Here is a 16,623-nt window from a genome sequence, read left to right as displayed (position 1 = left end):
GAAAGGTTCTCACCAACGTACGTGACATTATTTGTTTAGATGTTCTACCCTGTACCCTGAGAGGCTGGTGTCTGTCCATCGTCCCACTGATGGAGAGCTGGTGGAGGGCAAAGAGCCAGCAGGTTCCCACTGAATCCTGCTCCATCATGTGGCAGACGGGAGCTAAACAGACTCCATTAAGTCTAACGGGAGGAATCTACAAAGCAGCATTCACTGCCGCTACAGCAAGACGAGATGGAGCGGGACCAAGAACAGAGGGAGGAGAGGGAAAGAGAGAGCGATGGAGTGAGAGAAGGGAGGAGAAACCTGACCTACTTCTCCTTGGCTTATTTATATGCCGAGTACAACGTCGCGCGCCAACCAGACTCTGAAGAAGTGGCATGACGACAACAGTCTGAAAAACAACTGCTTACCGTGTAAGAAGTTGTGAATTCTCGCTCTGAACTTCATCGCTTTCTTCCTTTTGTCAGTAGATTTAAACCGTAATTTTACAATTTTACTTTAGTAAAATCTAGCTGTAGTTTACAGCTGTTCTGTCAGCTCTGTGTCAGGCTGCTGCACTTACAGACCATAATATATACTAACATCTGCGTGTTGACGTGTTCACAGTGAATAACATTAACATTAGAAATCTGTACTGTGCCACATCCTGACAGCTGTCACTCATGCTGAGTGTTTCCTCGGTGACATAAATCTCTTCAGACTTTTCTACGTTAACACTTTACAGTGCAGTACAGTTCAATATGAAGGCAGTACTATAGTGATATTATCTTATTTCGGATTTATTTATAGTAGTTTCCAGCTTGGAATGGTAATAGTGTGGTACTATGACGTAATATTCTGGTAATATATACAGTATATATACATATATATATACAGTACATACACAATGATGTGCCTATGTATATATATATATATGTATATATAGAGGCACATAATTATGTCACACACTTGATATTGATACTGATATTACCAAGCTGTTATTTCTCTTAATTCGTTATTACAAACTGATCACCAAACAACTACCATGTTTTTACTCTACTGTAATGTACACAGTCAATTTTACAGTGTAAAACTAACACTAAAAGTGTAAATTTACCACCAATTCTGAAAAGAACAAGATATACAGAGGGATTTGTGTTCTATTCAACTCATCAACGTGCTAACATTACACTAAAAGTGAAATATAAAGAGTCATATAAAGTTCCTTTGACACTATATATATATACATGTCACATTAGAACAATGCAATGCAACCATGTCTGTATTTTCCAAACAATTATACATTTAAATAATCAAAATTTTGTGTTGGGTTAGAATCAACAAAGTCCACAGTCCTCTCTGTCAGTTCAATGCTAAAAACAAGTAAAATGATTCTTTTTCTGGAGGAGTGAGGGTAGAGTACACAGCCATACAATAACATGTGAATGTATGTATATGCTGCTTTGATCACTGGTTTTTGCTGCGCCTGTGCTGCACCTATCTGTCTCAGTATTAAAGACCACACCTTCATCTTACGTGGACTTAATGCTGAGTCAGTAAGACGTCAGTGCATTATAGACATCGAGACTACGGCAGACAACACAAGACACTTCACTCTAACCAGGAAACCTCTATTCCACCCTGTAACTCCATGATAATTGCCTCCATAACAGCAGTGGTTAGCGTTAGGACAGGAATAATCTGACACAATCTAATATTGTGAGGCGTCGATGCTGCGTCTCAGGTTCACACTGTGTATGCTGATGACAGCGTTTTTCTTTTTTTTAAACTACAGGATTACAGTAAGTCAAACCATAAAGCAAAGGGGAAAAATGTTCAACGACAACATGATGTGATCCTCTGGTTTACAGTTCATTCCCACAACATAAAGGTGCAGCACCACGAGAACCTGATCTTCCTTCTCCACATTACATTCCACTACATCAGCTGCATTAGGCCTGTTCTTCATCTGCTCCTCACAGTGTTCATCTCGGTTCATCTTGGAATAAGAACGCTTTAAAGTCCTCAGACGAGTGGGGTGAGAGCAGGTGCAGCAGGGGACACGATTAAAACCCACATGTCCACGCAGGTACCAGTGTGTGTGTGTGTGTGTGTGTGTGGTGGACTCGCATGATATGAGACAACATCTTCACATCATGCCATATCCAGGACGCCATGAATTATTCATCCATATCCAGATATCATAGATACAGCGGTGACTCGATTACCTGTCACACACAGTATAGAGAGAGAGTGTCAGTGCAGCATGTTTGTGACAGACTGGACTGTCTGTCTGTCCGTCTGTCTGCTAGAAAGATGTGGAATCAAACTATGGAAAAACCCTGGTTGGTTGTGGGTAGTTTTATAATTCAGAATAAAGGAACGTGTCATCATGTGTTCAGTTTCCACTCAATCACACAAGTGAGTCTTAAAATATAGTGTTGTTTTATGCTCATAATGACATGGTCAACCCTCGCCTACTCAGCTTCTGCCATGTGATTCAAGACAGGGTTCACACCCTGGACAGGTCGCCAGTCCATCATAGAGACAAGCAACCATCCACTGTCACTGTCACACCTACGGTCAATTTGTCCAATTTGCCTAATCCTCGTATCTGCATGTTTTTGTTTCCTGTTGGAGGAAACCAGAGAACCCGGAGAAAACTCCACGCACTCACGAGGAGGAGGCGGAGGACACAGTTTCATGTCCAATTTACTGACACATTTTGACCCAGAATCACATCTAATCTACTCTAAAGGACGTTTACAGCATCTTGATCTCAGTTCCCTTTGAATTAATGTCAACATCTCAGATGATCTTCACGACTCAGTTAAGTCGAGTATGACACTCACTGATGGTCTGAGTAAACAAGCCAATCAGACAACGGTGATGTCATCAAATCCAGGAAACCATGCGATGAAAGTACAGCTTCTGTATCCACTGTAAACCATGCTGTACATGAGTCACGACTGATGACATGTGTTCCTATTACTTATAAAAGGTGGTCACATGGACACCCACAAAAACAATCTTCATTCTAACATTTAAAAAAAGAATCCATTTATATAACAAAGTGAAGACCTACACCATCATTTCATCATTCTAAGCCCTGTGTCTTCCAGTGATTGAGCTGAATTAAAGGGGAGCACATGCTCTTTTACTGTTAGAGAGATCTGAAAGACACTCACCCTGTTAAAGCTCTTGGCCTGGAAGAGGTGTCCGTTGACTCGGTAGAGCTTCCTCCATCTTCTGGCCCCGCGGCGATAGATCGATTCTACGAGAGAAAGAAAACAGTTGTAGAGGAGCAGCATGGTGAAGGACTGGTGGAGATCCGGGTGGAGGAAGTGCTACACTAGAGAGGGGGACAGATGGAGAGGAGGGAAGAGGTGGAATAAAGAGTGAAAGATCCAGAGTCCATAGTCTTTGTGTTCACATGGAGTCTGAGTTCAACTGAGGGAAATATAACCATGAAGTAAACACACACACACACACACACACCAAGGTGCTTTGCTCCACCTCCTCTCTCTCTCTCTCCCTCCCTCCTTCACCTCCTTGCCTCGTTTACTTCCTCAAATCCTCCTTCTCTCCTTTTTTCTTCTACTCCAGATAATGGAGTGACTTTTATTCAAATCAGAATATGACGATGTAGCTATTTATAAAAGAAAGAATGTTTTAAGCTATTAATAAACTGCGCGCTATAATCCAGTTCTTAGAAGTGACGGGATTAAAGAAAACATTCTACTGTCTTGTAAAAAAAAGACTCGTAGCCTGGGTGAACCTCGCCGAGTCTGCCAGCGGTTTGAAAACATCTGGCAAGGATGTCGTTTTTGGCCGAGGAAACCAATCACAGATGGGTGCTCGAAGTGACGACAGACAACGTTGGTATGCATCCAAGAGAGCAACTGCTCCCGTCATATTTACATCACCGAGCTAACCCTGGCACAACGCCATCGCTCCTTTTCGCTGACATGTCTTCTGTCACTCTGTGTCTGTCATCCGCATCATTGGGCTGATAGTCGGCCGGCAATTTGACTTCTGGTAAGGATGGCCAATTACAGAATCTCTGAAAAATGGGAACCAATCACAAACAGGTGCACGAAAAGGCGGGCCTAACGCGGTGACGTCTTTCGATTGTGGACAAGTGACTTGAGTGACTTGCTATGAAAACTAGTGATTGTGATGTGTCCATGGATGAAACCTTAGCCAATGAGCATCTAGTCTGGTCAAGCGGGGGCCGACATATAGGAAAAAAAGTGGGAAAAACAACTATCTAGTAGCCAGTGGGTAATATAAGATATTCATTATGATATTAGACAGTAAAAGTGCTTGTTTTGATATAAAATGATTCACAATAAAAACATATTTATGATGCGCAAAAAAGAGAATTCATCTGAAAATTGAGCAAATGATGACGAGGATAATTGTGATTAAAACAGCTTCAATATATGTCATTTCATGTTGAGTGTAATACATTTAATAAAGCAATGATTACAACCGTCTTATTACTATTATAAAAATATTGCCAGCAAATACATTCTGTCTCAATTCCATCACCTTGCACAGTGATGGGCGGGCCGCATGTAATTGATTGGAGGGCCACATGTGACACTGCACCACATATGAGGATTTTCCCCCGTCTCCCTCTTTATGTTTGCCGCTTATTTTTCCTGCAACAACTCTCAACTCTCAGATCAGCCGTTTATTTATGAAAATTAGCTTTTATTTTGTGGACATTACAGAGAATGATACAGTTGATCTACTGGATCAATTCTAAAGGTTTTACATGTATGAACACTGGCCATGTTAAAACATCCTGGAAATCCATTGAAAACATTGTGACACGTGTCCCAGTTATTTGAAGAAAAAAGAGCCACCTGAGCAAAGACTGCGAGAGACAAAGTGAGGTCAACAAGCTAAACCAGGAGACCCTCTGGGACAACTTTGGAAAGTCCAAGCTTGACTTAAACAGCTCCAAAGTCAATATTTGTTTCCCTATAAGCTCCTGAAGTGAGTGAATTATGATCACTGACCTTTTTAGATTTGGTATTAACGTCCCTCAACGTCCCTCAGACCACGTGCAATGACATGGATGTGATGAAGTAAAGATGAGACATGCAGTTAAGGTACTGATTACCTCGTGTCTCATGTTGGACTTCATCCACTGGTTGTCACACTGTTGTGTCTACAGTATCATGACACCACGTCATGTTGGATTTTCATATTGCTTAGTCGTGGTCCACTCCAAGTGAGAGAATGAGATTTAAAATCAAAGTGGAGGAGGACAAGTGACTTCTGTGGAGAGCCATTATATTTATATTAGCAGCAGGAAATGTGGATTTCAGGGTGTCACGTCACACGGAGCGACGCTTTAATTAGATTTTCCATGACACAGCAAAACAGCAGTGGACGTTTATTACGATAACCGTTGAAGACCAATGTGACCAATATTCACGATGCATATTATAAAGCCCGATGGGAAATATTCAGAGTTATATTGAACCGTCTTCATGTTTAGTGTCTTTAGTGTCATTTGCCAAAAAATGAAATAAGGTCAGCTCTTTAATTTGAAGGGTAAGAGGTACTTTAGTGATTTAGTATTTCAAGTCTCATAGACTATTATTATTATTATATATTTTAATGGACTGTGGGGATATACCGGCCAGGTATTGCTTATGCTGGCTTGTGTATACCACGCCTCATTTCTCTTCATCACAAACTGTAAAGATCTGACTCATCACTGTGAACTTTATTCTCAGGTTGGACGACCTGCTCTGGAAATCCGTCCAAGGTCTCTTTGGTACAAACGTGTATACCGAGGTATTATTCGTCTTTATATTTTATATTTTCCCCAAAAAACGGACTCTACTCACGGCTCTACTCAGGACTTTTACACGCTCTCCGTCACCACTGTATGAACAGAATGTGGAAAAAAGGCATTCCAATACTGTGCTACAGACAGGAACAAGCTACAGAACGCCCTTTAAAAATGTGTGTGTTTGGCCAGGACAACATTGGAATAGAGATTTGTAATCTCAATGGGATTATCCTTAAAATTAGATAAAAAAAAATTATTCATTTATATATATATATCTATCTATATACATAGATAGATATATACATACATATATATAAATGAATATGTATATATCCATATTTGAATATCCAACGAATACCACAACTACTGCATTTTTGCTAGTAATGTCCATCCCTAGTTATCTTCACAGGCTGAACAGTACATGGCGGTGACAAGTCGATTACTAAATCATTTTGTAAACTATGATATATAATCATTAAAACTGATTCATCGAGAAAACAATCAACAGATGAATTGGTAATGAAAATAACCTTTGGTTGCAGCCCGAGTGACAAGTAAAGGTCATATTAGTGCAGTGAGTGGTGAATTTGATCTAAATGACCTGCTTTACAAATCAACCATATTAATCAATGATCAATACCACACACTGGAGTGAAGTGGTTGGCTGATCCGCATCAGGAACTCTTCGTCCTGTCTGCACTGGTTTCCCAGTCTGTGTGTGTGTGTGTGTGACATCCTATTCCACTCACTCATTTTTACCTCTGTTGCTATGGTAGCCACAGCCCAGCTATACCATACACCAGCTATTCTTAGTTGTCAGGGAGGATGTCAGGAAGACACCATCTGCAAAGAAAAGTAGTGTGGAGGAACAACAATGTGTCTGTGATTCTGTCAAAGCACACAATAAACTTTCTGATTTACTGCGTCTGTGTTTAAATGTGCACGAGCTCAGGTGAAATCTTGTTCCACACAGTTTTAACTTAAACTTTAAATGTCACTGTCTTCTTCTTTACCCTGTTGATTCCTTAACACAAACTCCAGCTGACGATTATTTTCATCATCAATTAACCTGTCGATTTTGTTCTAGATTAATCGAATTGTTTTTTTGGTCCAAAAAATGTCCGAAAATAAATGTTGACCGGTGATTTCCAAAGGTTCTTAAATTGTCCTGTTTTGTCTCTGAACCAAATTGATGAAGTTTTAAAGATGTCTTTGTTAAAATGTTCACAGTTAAGAAGACAGAGCTTATTTTCTCTTCATGGCAGAAGAATATTTGTGACACCGTTGGAGAATTACGTCTTTGAAAGAGTTTGAAATGACTCAGCACAAATGTGTTGTTGACAACTTCATAGTTTAAACGGTTTAAAAGGAGAGTATATGGACTGATGATGTGGTTTCCTTTTTTTTGAAGAGCAGTTTATATCTTTTTAGAATGGAGTTGTTTATGTTATTCTTCTGTTTACGTGTACATTTGCAACTAAACACTCATATCTTTCAATATTCTGTCTACTAAGACTTATAAGGTGACTGAATTTAGCAGTTTATGTTTCGATTGACTGACTTAACTCTGTGGCCTTTGTCACTCTCCCGTCCTGGTGTATATTTTTGTGAAGTCTCACTCAGAAGATTATTTGTTCTTTTGAAGTTCATCACTCGTCACTCAGCCACAGAGAACGAGGGATTTAAACAGACATTTGGCACAAGAGATATCGACTTCATGGATTTAGGCTCAGAGCGGTCGGAGTAGCTTTGCCATAAAGTCATTGTTGCATCTTTCCTTTGCTCAGCGTCAGGGCAGAGGAGATCAGAGGGAGGACGCACAGAGACAGGTCTTATCTGTGAACTCCCTCGTATACTGTTCACTCAAGGAATGGACAAGAAGAAAGTAACGCCTACTTTGGGAGATTCTCTTTACTGTGTTGCCATAGTTACCCAGTATTTCTCCCTGAGTTCTTACCAGCGAGGGGGTTGGGGAAGGCGACACAATGAATGCGCGGCTGAGACAGTTCGTGTGAGGAAAGTGAACCCACACCATCATGTCACGCTTCCTCAGCGCCCACGTCAGATGCTAAATACAGTGCGCGTTGTGTGATTTAATCATTAATTCCAACAGATGTTTGGACAAAGTGGTAAATTGCAGCTCTTGGCTTAATGTCTTTAATCAGACAGACGATGAATAGCTGTGTTGTTACACAGAGGCTGAACGAATGAATGTTTTCCTCTTGGAGTGTTTTTTGTGGGCGTCTCTGCCGTTCCATTATAAATATACCACTCATTAATAATGATTAGGTTAACTGGCAATAGAAATAATAAATCCATATGTGGATGATGTAAGTTTTAACGATTCAGTAATATTCACAGACTGCTGTTGTCATTATTGATCATTAACGTCACAGAAACCTTCTCAGAGAGAAAATGATGAGGTTTCTGTTTCCAACCTTACAACAAACCCTTGTCTGTCACAGGAGATTTCAACCAATCACAGGGCAGAGCGTAGCAACAGGGCGCTCTGATTGGCTGTTCTACTACAACTTAAGGTTGGGGGGGAAATCAAATACAGTGAAATATCACTTTACGATTATTTTTAAACATTTAACTTTTTATGGATGAGCGTACAAAATAAACAACTGACGTTTCAGTCCACTAGATGGTGCTCACTCTCCCTGCAGCTGTTGTGTGAGTGTACATCGCAATGTATTTCCTTTTCTTACAATATGGTATCGCAACTTAAATATCGTGACAATATGGAATCTACTCCTGAGAAAACCACTCTAACTACTCCAACACCAGCAACAATTTCATCATGCTGCAAAGGAACCTAAAGGAAAAAGGGAAACGTGTCTAAAACAACTACTAAAAGACAACTCAAATTAGAATTCAAAGAACTTTATGTGTCCCTGAGGGGCAATTTAAGGCAAACAGGAGACAATGTAAAGGTTTTTGATCTATGTCGGACATTTTAATTGTTGAGCGGAAGTGAAGGAGCAGGCTGGAGGTTAACAGTTACAGTTGTAACAGTTGTGACAGTTGTAACAGTTATAACAGTTATAACAGTTGTAACAGTTGTAACAGTTGTGACAGTTATAACAGTTGTAACAGTTGTAACAGTTATAACAGTTGTAACAGTTGTAACAGTTATAACAGTTGTGACAGTTATAACAGTTGTGACAGTTGTGACAGTTGTAACATTGGTAACAGTTGTGATAGTTATAACAACTGTCTTAAGTCTTAACAACTGTCACCACTGTTACAACTGTCACACCTGTTACAACTGTCATAACTGTTACAACTGTCACAACTGTTATAACTGTTACAACTGTTACAACTGTTATAACTGTTACAACTGTTACCAATGTTACAACTGTTACAATGTTACAATGTTACAACTGTTACCAATGTCACAACTGTCACAACTGTCACAACAGTTATAACTGTTATAACAGTTATAACTGTTATAACAGTTATAACTGTCACAACTGTCACAACTGTCACAACAGTTATAACTGTTATAACAGTTATAACTGTTATAACAGTTATAACTGTTATAACAGTTATAACTGTCACAACTGTCACAACTGTCACAACAGTTATAACTGTTATAACAGTTATAACTGTTATAACAGTTATAACTGTTATAACAGTTATAACTGTTATAACAGTTATAACTGTTGTGACAGTTATAACTGTTATAACAGTTATAACTGTCACAACTGTCACAACTGTCACAACTGTCACAACAGTTATAACTGTTATAACAGTTATAACTGTTGTGACAGCCTAACTGTCACAGTTAGGCTGTCAGTTGTGACAGCCTAACTGTCACAACTGTCACAACTGTCACAACAGTTATAACTGTTATAACAGTTATAACTGTTATAACAGTTATAACTGTTACAACCTCCAGCCAGCTCCTTCACTTCCGCTCAGTTGTCGTTCGGGGGGAAACTTGGGACTCTAGAAGGAAACGCTAACAATAAAAATGTCCGACATAGATCAAAAACCTTTACATTGTCTTCTGTTTGTCGGCTCTACACGCCTTAAATTGCCCCTCGGGGACACATAAAGTTCTTTGAATTCTAATTTGAGTTGTCTTTTAGTAGTTGTTTTAGTAGTAGTAAAGAAAAATGGAAAGAAATGAGTGTATACATTTCAGTGTCATGACGGCACAAAAGTGGATCACAGCCTCTGCTAAATTCTATAATTGGTCACTAAACACTGTCGGTAACCGACTGAAGAACGTCTCTGCATCGTTAACTAACCGCTCGGCAGAAATAATCAGGGCTGCACTTTTGAGAACCAGGAAAATCACAATTTAAAATCACTTAAGAGCTCCAGGGTGAGGATCACTTCCTGCTGACATGTTTCTAGGCTCGTCCTCGCAGCTTGAAGGTGAAAGCATGCCTTGCTGCGCCCCACACAAACACACACACACACACACACCATTTGCACTTGGCTGGCAGTCCTTCCGACAGCTGACCTATTACAACATCTCCCTCCAGAGTCGCTCTGGCCCCATTTTTCCTTCACAAGCTGCCAGAATGAGAGTGAGAAAGGAAGGAACACTGCAGGCAAGTCAAAGCACTCGTATCAGAGACACAATACTACACCTCCAGATGCAAAGGCCAACACGCACAGTCCTGCCATTTTGTCCGCAGAGGGTATAAAGAGGAGCGGACGGCCTGCCGGTGTGATACTGTAGCTTATACGTGGAGCCGCGGAGCAGGAGGACAGGGTGGTACTACCACATCTCTCCAGGACAGGACATTTACGAGCGCTTGACTCATTTCCAGACATTGTTTCTCTGAACCACTGGGAAGCAGCAGCAGCAGCAGCAGCAGCAGCAGCAGTAGCAGTAGCAGCAGCAGCAGCAGCAGCAGTACAAGTTACTACTCACAGTGAATGACCCCTCCCTCAAAAACCCTTCAAAAGAAAAATGAGGAGGGAAAAAAAAAGGATCATAAGGCCTTCAGGCTGCACGGCAGTGTTTGATTTTGACTTCAGCAGGAATCGTGCACACCAGACCGAAACAGTTTCTGCAAATTACAGATAAAGCAGAATGTGAGCGCACATTTCTCTGCATCAAAATTAGAATTTTAATCATCAGGCTGTGTAGTTTTCATAATAAAAGTTGTAGAAACCCAGTTTAGTGTTGTTTTATTACGTTTTTAATTCAGACAGACTTAAAAATCAAACGTGATTTTTACTGCTTCTTTCACAGAAGTGAGGAAATGAGGGTAATGCTAATCATTTTCAGGCTATTGTGGTTACATTTAAGCAAAGTGAGTAACTTCATTATAAAAAACACACCGAAATGTAAATCAGATCAAATCTAATGTTTGTTTTCAAATTATGGTCATCTACTCCCACTTAGAACTTTATCTCACAAACGTGTTACTTTTAAAGATGCTTGTATGTCACGTTCGCCCAAAACACAACATTTAAAGTTGTTTTTTTCCGTAGAGAATAAAGTTAATTTGTGGACACTTTGTTTTCTGCTGCAAACTTTCAACTGTTTACATGACGTGAGGTTATTATGTCAGGCGTCCACTTCCAAAACAGAGGCCTGAGGATCAATGCAACAGCCTCGAGGCCTTTTCAGTCACAATGAGACTCAACATGTGATGGAGACAGTTCAATAGAGCCGTGACTAACTTTGTTACTTTGACTTTTAATTAAACCGTTAAATTGTCCTTTTAATCAGAGTCAAAAAAAGAAGAGGACAGACAAGGCAAAAGACGTCTAATTTAAAAGTAAGTAAAATTGGATTTGATCCGGTTTAGGTGTCACATAAAGTCTTGTAAGGACCTTAGGGGGTTTCCTAAAGGAGATAAGGAAGGACATGAAGGGTGCGTGGCAACCATGGCAACATATCTACACGTCACATGTTTCCTCTAAAGTGGACACAAACGCATTATGACTTTTTTGAAAGTTGTTTGGACGACATTAACACTTCGACTTTTCTGGACACACAGTAAAGTAAATCTTCTTCAAATCAGACAGTGTGTCGTTGATGGTGCGCTATTTAAAATATTGAAAATGATGATTCAAATGATGATTTGTTCTCACGCGCCTCAGTGTTTCTTGTATATGTACATATATACATACATATACACATATATATATGTATATATATCACATGTGTGTCACTTATTGAACATCCAATAAATGAGCATTTAGTTTAACAGAACAATATTGGGAAAGTTTCCATCGGCATAGAGCAATTATTTCCATTTCTCTTTCTCTTAAACACACACACACACACACAGAGTGCACTGTGGTTACATAATCAGCAGGAGAGTGTGTCTCACAGCCGCAGTGTCCCATAAAAACACAGATTTCATCTCATGTATGAAACATACTACACTGAATATGTGTATGTAACATATTTATACATAGATTACATATATATATTGTGTGTGCGATGCAACATGTGTCAAAATATGGGAACAAAATATTTGAGCAGCTTGAACACCGCTGGTTTTTACAAGAATTGTTACAACCACAAAAACAAATCTACACCGTTTCAATTCTGTGACTTAAGTTATTTAGATCCATCATTACTGTCCTGTCCTCATTCTCTCGCACTCGTGGTGGACAGCACTGAGGACACTGAGGTTGCGTCCTTGAGACAGTTGGGAATTTACACGTGGATGATGTCACTATTTTTGCCCATAATACAGGAGTGTTTCATACTCTGATGAAGCTGATGAAGGGTTTTAAACAGCACAGACCTTCACCTTTGTAAAAGTGGAACGTTCATAAACTATTGGAAATGAATGATTGTCTTTATGCATCACAGGTCTCATATGTTTGTCATCTGGTCTGAGTTTCAGAGAGTCAAGAAAGCACAAACTTCCAACTTTAGTGTCAATACACAAAAAATCCTGAGTCTATATCCACATCGCCACCAAACCCTCATGGTCGTAACCTACTGTACATAATCTACGAGTTCATTTTATCCATGTAGATGGACATTTTAAGGCGTATGGCATGTACTATACTTTAAAATAAGCCACTCACTCATTGTCTACTGTTTTATCCTCCACATGAGGGTCATGGGAAGCTGGTGTCAATCCCAGCTGACCTCGGGCAAAAAGCCCTAAAAACAACCATTTACTGACACAGTCTGGTCAATTAAGAGTGTCCAATCAACCTAATCTGCATGTTTTTTCCACTGTGGGAGGAAACAGATTACCCGTGCACAGGGGGAGAACAGAAGGGCTTTTGGTTGAACCAGGATTTGAACCAGTGACCTTCATCTGGGAGGCAGCAGTGTCCGCCAGCCAATACACTGTGTGGCCCGGTCAAAGCGAGAAACATATACAAATATTACCATAAACGCCTCATGTGTGTTTAAAGTGCTCAGTGCTTTATGTTTTATTAGTTGACTTGTCATAGTTTGACCTTAACCGTCAGTCGTTAGACACTTCGTTAGAGTCATGCTGCTCAAAGACAGACAGACCAAGTGCAGGTAATAAAGGAATCAATGTCACTTGTGAGGCTTCATATCTGAGAGAACACCAGGATCTCATGTTGCCACTGTGCTGCACATTTATGCTAAACCACTGATCTGTGTGAGTTCATAAATCACTGCTTTTCAGCACAATAGTGTTTTAACCACTTGTGGCACTTTGGGCTTAAGAGAGGAAATGAGGGTGATGATGATCGTTTCCTGGTTATGAATGTGGTTTAGGTTTGAGGCACTGAAAATGACGATCAGCACCACAAACACTGTTGCCTCCCAGCAAGAGGGTTCTGGGTTTGAATCCTGGTCTGGGACCTTAGAATGTTGGACACATTCGGTCAAGCTGTGTCCAAACAAGTGGCGGCTCAGATCAAGCCTCCATCTGTCAGTTGTATAATGACGATACAGAGTTTATTCATAAAGACAAACTGGTATGTCCTCATGATATCACAATCAAACATGTGTCTCCACACAGCTTCTCCTCCTGCCTGTGAGAATATTCACTGAAATACTCAAAATAACTGCGTCACTTTGTTGATATGACACACAGGAAACAACAAAAACTCGCCCGTAACATTTGATTCTTTACAGAAATGATTCTGGCAAAGTTTTTCCAGGAAACCAGGCCGTCTTAAATCAAGAAGAACACGCATTTTGACCATAACATTGTTACTGGTCACTTCTCCGGGAAGACTGGAGGTTTTTAAATGGGTTACAAAGATCCCAATCATCAGCAGCAGCAGCAGCATCATCATCAGCAGCAGCAGCAGCAGCAGCAGTGGTGAGAGTACTCACTGTTGTTAGAGGTGACAGTGAGCAGAGGACAGCAGAGCCTCACATGCTCCCAGCAAGAATGAATAAAAAAGAAACCAGAACACAGTGACTTTAGATGCAGCTGGTGAAAACACACGCTCTGTTCAGCTGTGGAGTCTGAAGTGACCTTGTCGACACAGACTCTAGTTTGCATGTTACTCACACTGTGTTTGAGTATTTTCTTCATGATTAATATCAAGAGCCACAGCAACACTAGCTCAGATCCTGTGCTTCCTTCCTCCTCAGCCTGACACTCACTCTCTCTGTGAAACTGATGACCCAAAACTGTCTGGAGTTGTTTCCAGATTCCTCCTACCTTTGACTCGAAGGTAGAAAAGCAGCGTGAGCAGCATCCCTCCGGCCGCACGGCTGTTACCGCTCGCTCGCTCTTGTCTTCACAGCAGAGATCTCATGATGTTCTCCTGCATCTCCCTCCTTCTCTCTCCGATCGCAACAGCTTCCCTTGTGTCTCTCGTGTTGCTCTCCCGTCTCTCTTCCTCCCTCCCCCCTCTCCTTTCTCCTCACTTGCTCTGAACCCTCATCCAGAATGCATGTCTTCATCTTCATCTTCACACTCACACACAAACACACGCGTGCTCCTCATGTGGCACATGTCACACCAGGTAAAAGCAAACTAATTACAGCATCTTCTTTAAATATGGCTTCTGTTTCCTGTGATCACACAACATGACTGACAAGAACCATCACGGAAATCTGTCAAAGCCACTAACTGCTGCAGTTACACGATAATGCCCACAAGGTGGCATAAGTAGCCGTCACATAATGCAGTGTTTCCCAACCCTGGTCGTCAGGGAACACTGCCCTGCATGTCTTACATGTTGCCCTGCATGTTTTACATGTTACCCTGCATGTCTTACATGTTGCCCTGCATGTTTTACATGTTGCCCCGCATGTTTTACATGTTACCCTGCGTGTCTTACATGTTGCCCTGCATGTTTTACATGTTGCTCTGTTTTACATGTTACCCCTGCGTGTCTTATATGTTACCCTGCATGTTTTTATTGCCCTGTGCATGTTTACATGTTTGCCCCATGTTTTACATGTTGCCCTCATATATGTTACTCTCAGCGTGTCTTACATGTTGCCCTGCATGTTTATATTGCCCTCAAGAGTTTTATGTTACCCCAAGATGTTTACATGTTGCCTCAAGATGTTTACATGTTACCCATGTGTCTTACATGTTGTTTGTTTTTACATGTTACCTGCATGTTTTACATGTTATGCTTACATGTTGCCCTGCGTTTCTGCATTTTTACATGTTGCCCCTGCATGTTTACATGCCCCACATGTTTTACATGTTGCCCTGTGTGTCTTATATGTTACCCTGCATGTTTGTTGCCCGCATGTTTAACATGTTTGTTTACATGTTATGTTTACATGTTGCCCTGCCCCACATGTGTTGCCCTTGCATACATGTTGCCCTGCATGTTTACATGTTGCCCCATGTTTTACATACTGCATCTTATATTGCCCTGCATGTTTTACATGTTTATATGTTGCCCTACATGTTTTGTTATGTTACATGTTGCCCCGCATGTTTACATGTTGCCCTGCATGTTTTACATGTTGCCCCGCATGTTTTACATGTTACCCTGCGTGTCTTACATGTTGTCACAAGTCTTTAAAAACATAGAGGGATTATTTTCAACACTGTCTGTTTGTGTTTAGTGTTTATGTTGATTATAGGGCTGGAACAATTACTCGATTAATCGATTGTTAAATCCATTACTAAATTAATCGTCAACTATTTTGATAATCGATGAAACGGTTTGAAGGTTTATTCATGATTAAAACCAGATTTCTGATTGTTTCTGCTTCTTAAATGGGAATATACTTAATTTCTTTGCTCCATATAACAAAGAAATCATTAAAATCTTCATCTTCAGGACAAAACTAGACATTTAAGAACATCATCATTTCCAGGTTTGACAAACACTGATCAACAGTTTTTAACATTCTCTGACATTTTACGGACCGAACGATTACTCAATTAATCGAGAAAATAATTGACATAATAATCATGAAAATAATTGTTAGTTGCAGCTATAGTTGATTATTATTGTCCAATGACACACTAGAAGACATTTAAACTCCCAAAAATCAGCAATAGAGCTGCACAATATGATCAAATCTCTCATTATTTATCATATTATTATCATTATTATTATTATTATTATTGTTATTGTTATTATCATATTATTATTATTATAATATTATTTTGACAAATCTTGCAACTGTGATTTGATTCATAATTGGAATGACTTACTGATCTGAACTGTCATTTTCATGAAAAAAAGGGACTTTAAAGCAACTGTGTTTTTTAAATACCAGCAAACAAAGGTTTGGTCATTTTTTTGAGTCTGTCAACAAACAAAATGTATTTCCTTATTTGTAGAGCAAACCTTTTGGGCTCTTGAATCCCCGCAGCACCAGAGAATTTCATCATAATGATGTTTTCACCAGTGGTGTCGTCTGCCAGATAATGCAGCTGGTACGATTTCCCATTACAAACATGCCAGGATTTTCT

At 40.1% G+C, this 16,623-nt stretch overlaps 1 protein-coding gene across 1 annotated transcript in view; it reads right to left on the bottom strand.

Annotated features, from left to right (window-relative positions):
• LOC122777364 (protein kinase C zeta type-like) overlaps positions 1–14,562 on the bottom strand; it is a 57,117-nt gene extending 42,555 nt beyond the window's left edge. The window contains 2 exon segments of the mRNA XM_044038552.1: positions 3,171–3,256; positions 14,392–14,562. Coding sequence (XP_043894487.1) covers positions 3,171–3,256; positions 14,392–14,428 — 123 coding nt within the window. The 5' untranslated portion in view covers positions 14,429–14,562.
• Between the last annotated feature and the right edge of the window lie 2,061 nt (positions 14,563–16,623).

Source organism: Solea senegalensis, linkage group LG11, assembly GCF_019176455.1.
Source record: "Solea senegalensis isolate Sse05_10M linkage group LG11, IFAPA_SoseM_1, whole genome shotgun sequence".
NCBI lineage: Eukaryota > Metazoa > Chordata > Actinopteri > Pleuronectiformes > Soleidae > Solea > Solea senegalensis.
This window is presented reverse-complemented; position numbering and strand designations above follow the sequence as displayed.